The following is a 1717-nucleotide window of genomic DNA, read 5'->3' as shown; positions in this document are numbered from 1 at the left end:
TATATCCCCTTCCTCTCCCCCTCCGCCTCTCTCATCCAATCCCCCTCCGTCCGCTCCGGCGCCATCGTCCGCATCTCCGCCTCCCTCCACCTTTCCCCCAACCGCACCCGCATTAACCTCATCTGGAACCGCGGCCTCTACGTCCAAGGCTATTCCCCCACCGTCCACCCCACCACCCCCATCGATCTCGCCTCCCGCACCACCATCGACCTCCTCTCCGCATCCGCAGACATCTCATCTAAGCCCCTTCCAACCTGGTTCCGATCCGCGCACGGTTCAATCAACGCAATAACATGGGGGTTCTTCATCCCCGCAGGCGCGATGGCTGCACGCTACTTGAGGCAATGGCCGGGCATTGGATCAGGATCGACCTGGTTCTACATCCACGCGGCAGTTCAGATCTCGGCGGTGGCTGTCGGATCGGTGGGATTTGGGTTTGGGGTTGCGATGGGGAATAGGGTTTATGTTCTGCATCGGGGATTAGGGTTTGCAGTGATGACGGCGGGGGGTTTGCAGGCGGCGGCGATGTTTTTCCGTCCTGCGACCACGCACAGGTATCGTAAGTACTGGAAATCGTATCATCATCTGCTGGGGTACGGGTTGGTGGTGGTGGGAGTAGTGAACGTGTTTCAGGGGATGGAGATGATGGAATTAGGGCGATCGTATGCGAAGCTGGTTTATTGCTTGGCGGTGGGGACGATGGGTGGGGCTTGTGTGGCCCTTGAGGCGAATGGGTGGGTGCTTTTCTGCAGGAAGGCGGAGGAGGAGAAGGTTAGAAGGGAGGAGGGAGGTGAGAGACGGCGGTTTCCGGCTGATGTTTGCGGCGGGGACGGTGGAGAATCGGCGAAGGGGTATATGGGTGTTTAAGGCTGTGCTTGGCAGCATATTAATGGCGGATTTAGCTACGGATTCAGTTTAAATCACTCTTAAATCCGACTACCTGAAACTTGCTATTTACAAAACCGCCACCTTGTTTCATCCATTTTTCGATTTCTTACTCAAATATCAAGATTTATGGTAAAAACCCAATATTTTTTATTTTTATCAAATTCTCAATAGTTTGATAGTGGTAGTTCTAAAATATCACGTGGAGGTTAATTTGTAAATATTAATGTTTAGGATGATTTATATGTAATTATCGCTAAAATGTTTAAGGAAGATTAGAGATCTGTATGTAATTATCCCTAAAGTTTTTAAGGAAGGTTAGAGATCTGTCAATTAATTTCTATGTATTTACATAACTAACATCTAAAATTTAATATATATATGTCACTTTATTTTTAAAAAGCTGTTGGATTTGTAAATATAAGAATTTGGTGGTACTTATGTAAATTTTCTTTTTTTTAAAATATCAGCCCAGCCCCTTTAAATTTGGGCTAGTGCAATAGAATCCCAAAAAACACACGAACTAAGAAAAATAAAAGCAAGACTATGAAGGGCGGGCCCACCAAAGGAGGATTGAAAGTCCATCAATGAACTTAATTGACCGGTATAGATCCCATAGATTAGAACTCAAAGTAGACCAGACACAGGCCATTTGAACCGAATAACAATAAATATCGAGTCGAGAGATAACATTATCCCAACTCTAACCTCGATATTACCAACCATCTTATGAGAGTCTCTGAGACTCTTCATCGTGATGTTGAGATTTTTCATAATACACTCTTAACACTTTCAAAGGATCCTTTGCTAACGGGTGAGTTATTGTCTGATT

At 46.0% G+C, this 1717-nt stretch overlaps 1 protein-coding gene across 1 annotated transcript; it reads left to right on the top strand.

Annotated features, from left to right (window-relative positions):
* Window positions 1–1085, top strand: LOC110036171 (cytochrome b561 and DOMON domain-containing protein At2g04850-like; the record flags this gene model as incomplete). The annotated part of the gene is made up of 1 exon (XM_020740555.1): window positions 1–1085. A coding segment is annotated over one exon (867 nt), but the record flags the coding sequence as incomplete, so codon positions are not given.
* Between the last annotated feature and the right edge of the window lie 632 nt (window positions 1086–1717).

This window comes from Phalaenopsis equestris, unplaced genomic scaffold (assembly GCF_001263595.1).
Source record: "Phalaenopsis equestris unplaced genomic scaffold, ASM126359v1 Scaffold203349, whole genome shotgun sequence".
Taxonomy (NCBI): Eukaryota; Viridiplantae; Streptophyta; class Magnoliopsida; order Asparagales; family Orchidaceae; genus Phalaenopsis; species Phalaenopsis equestris.
The sequence above is the reverse complement of the archived record's forward strand: the minus strand, read 5'-3'. Positions and strand labels throughout refer to the sequence as shown.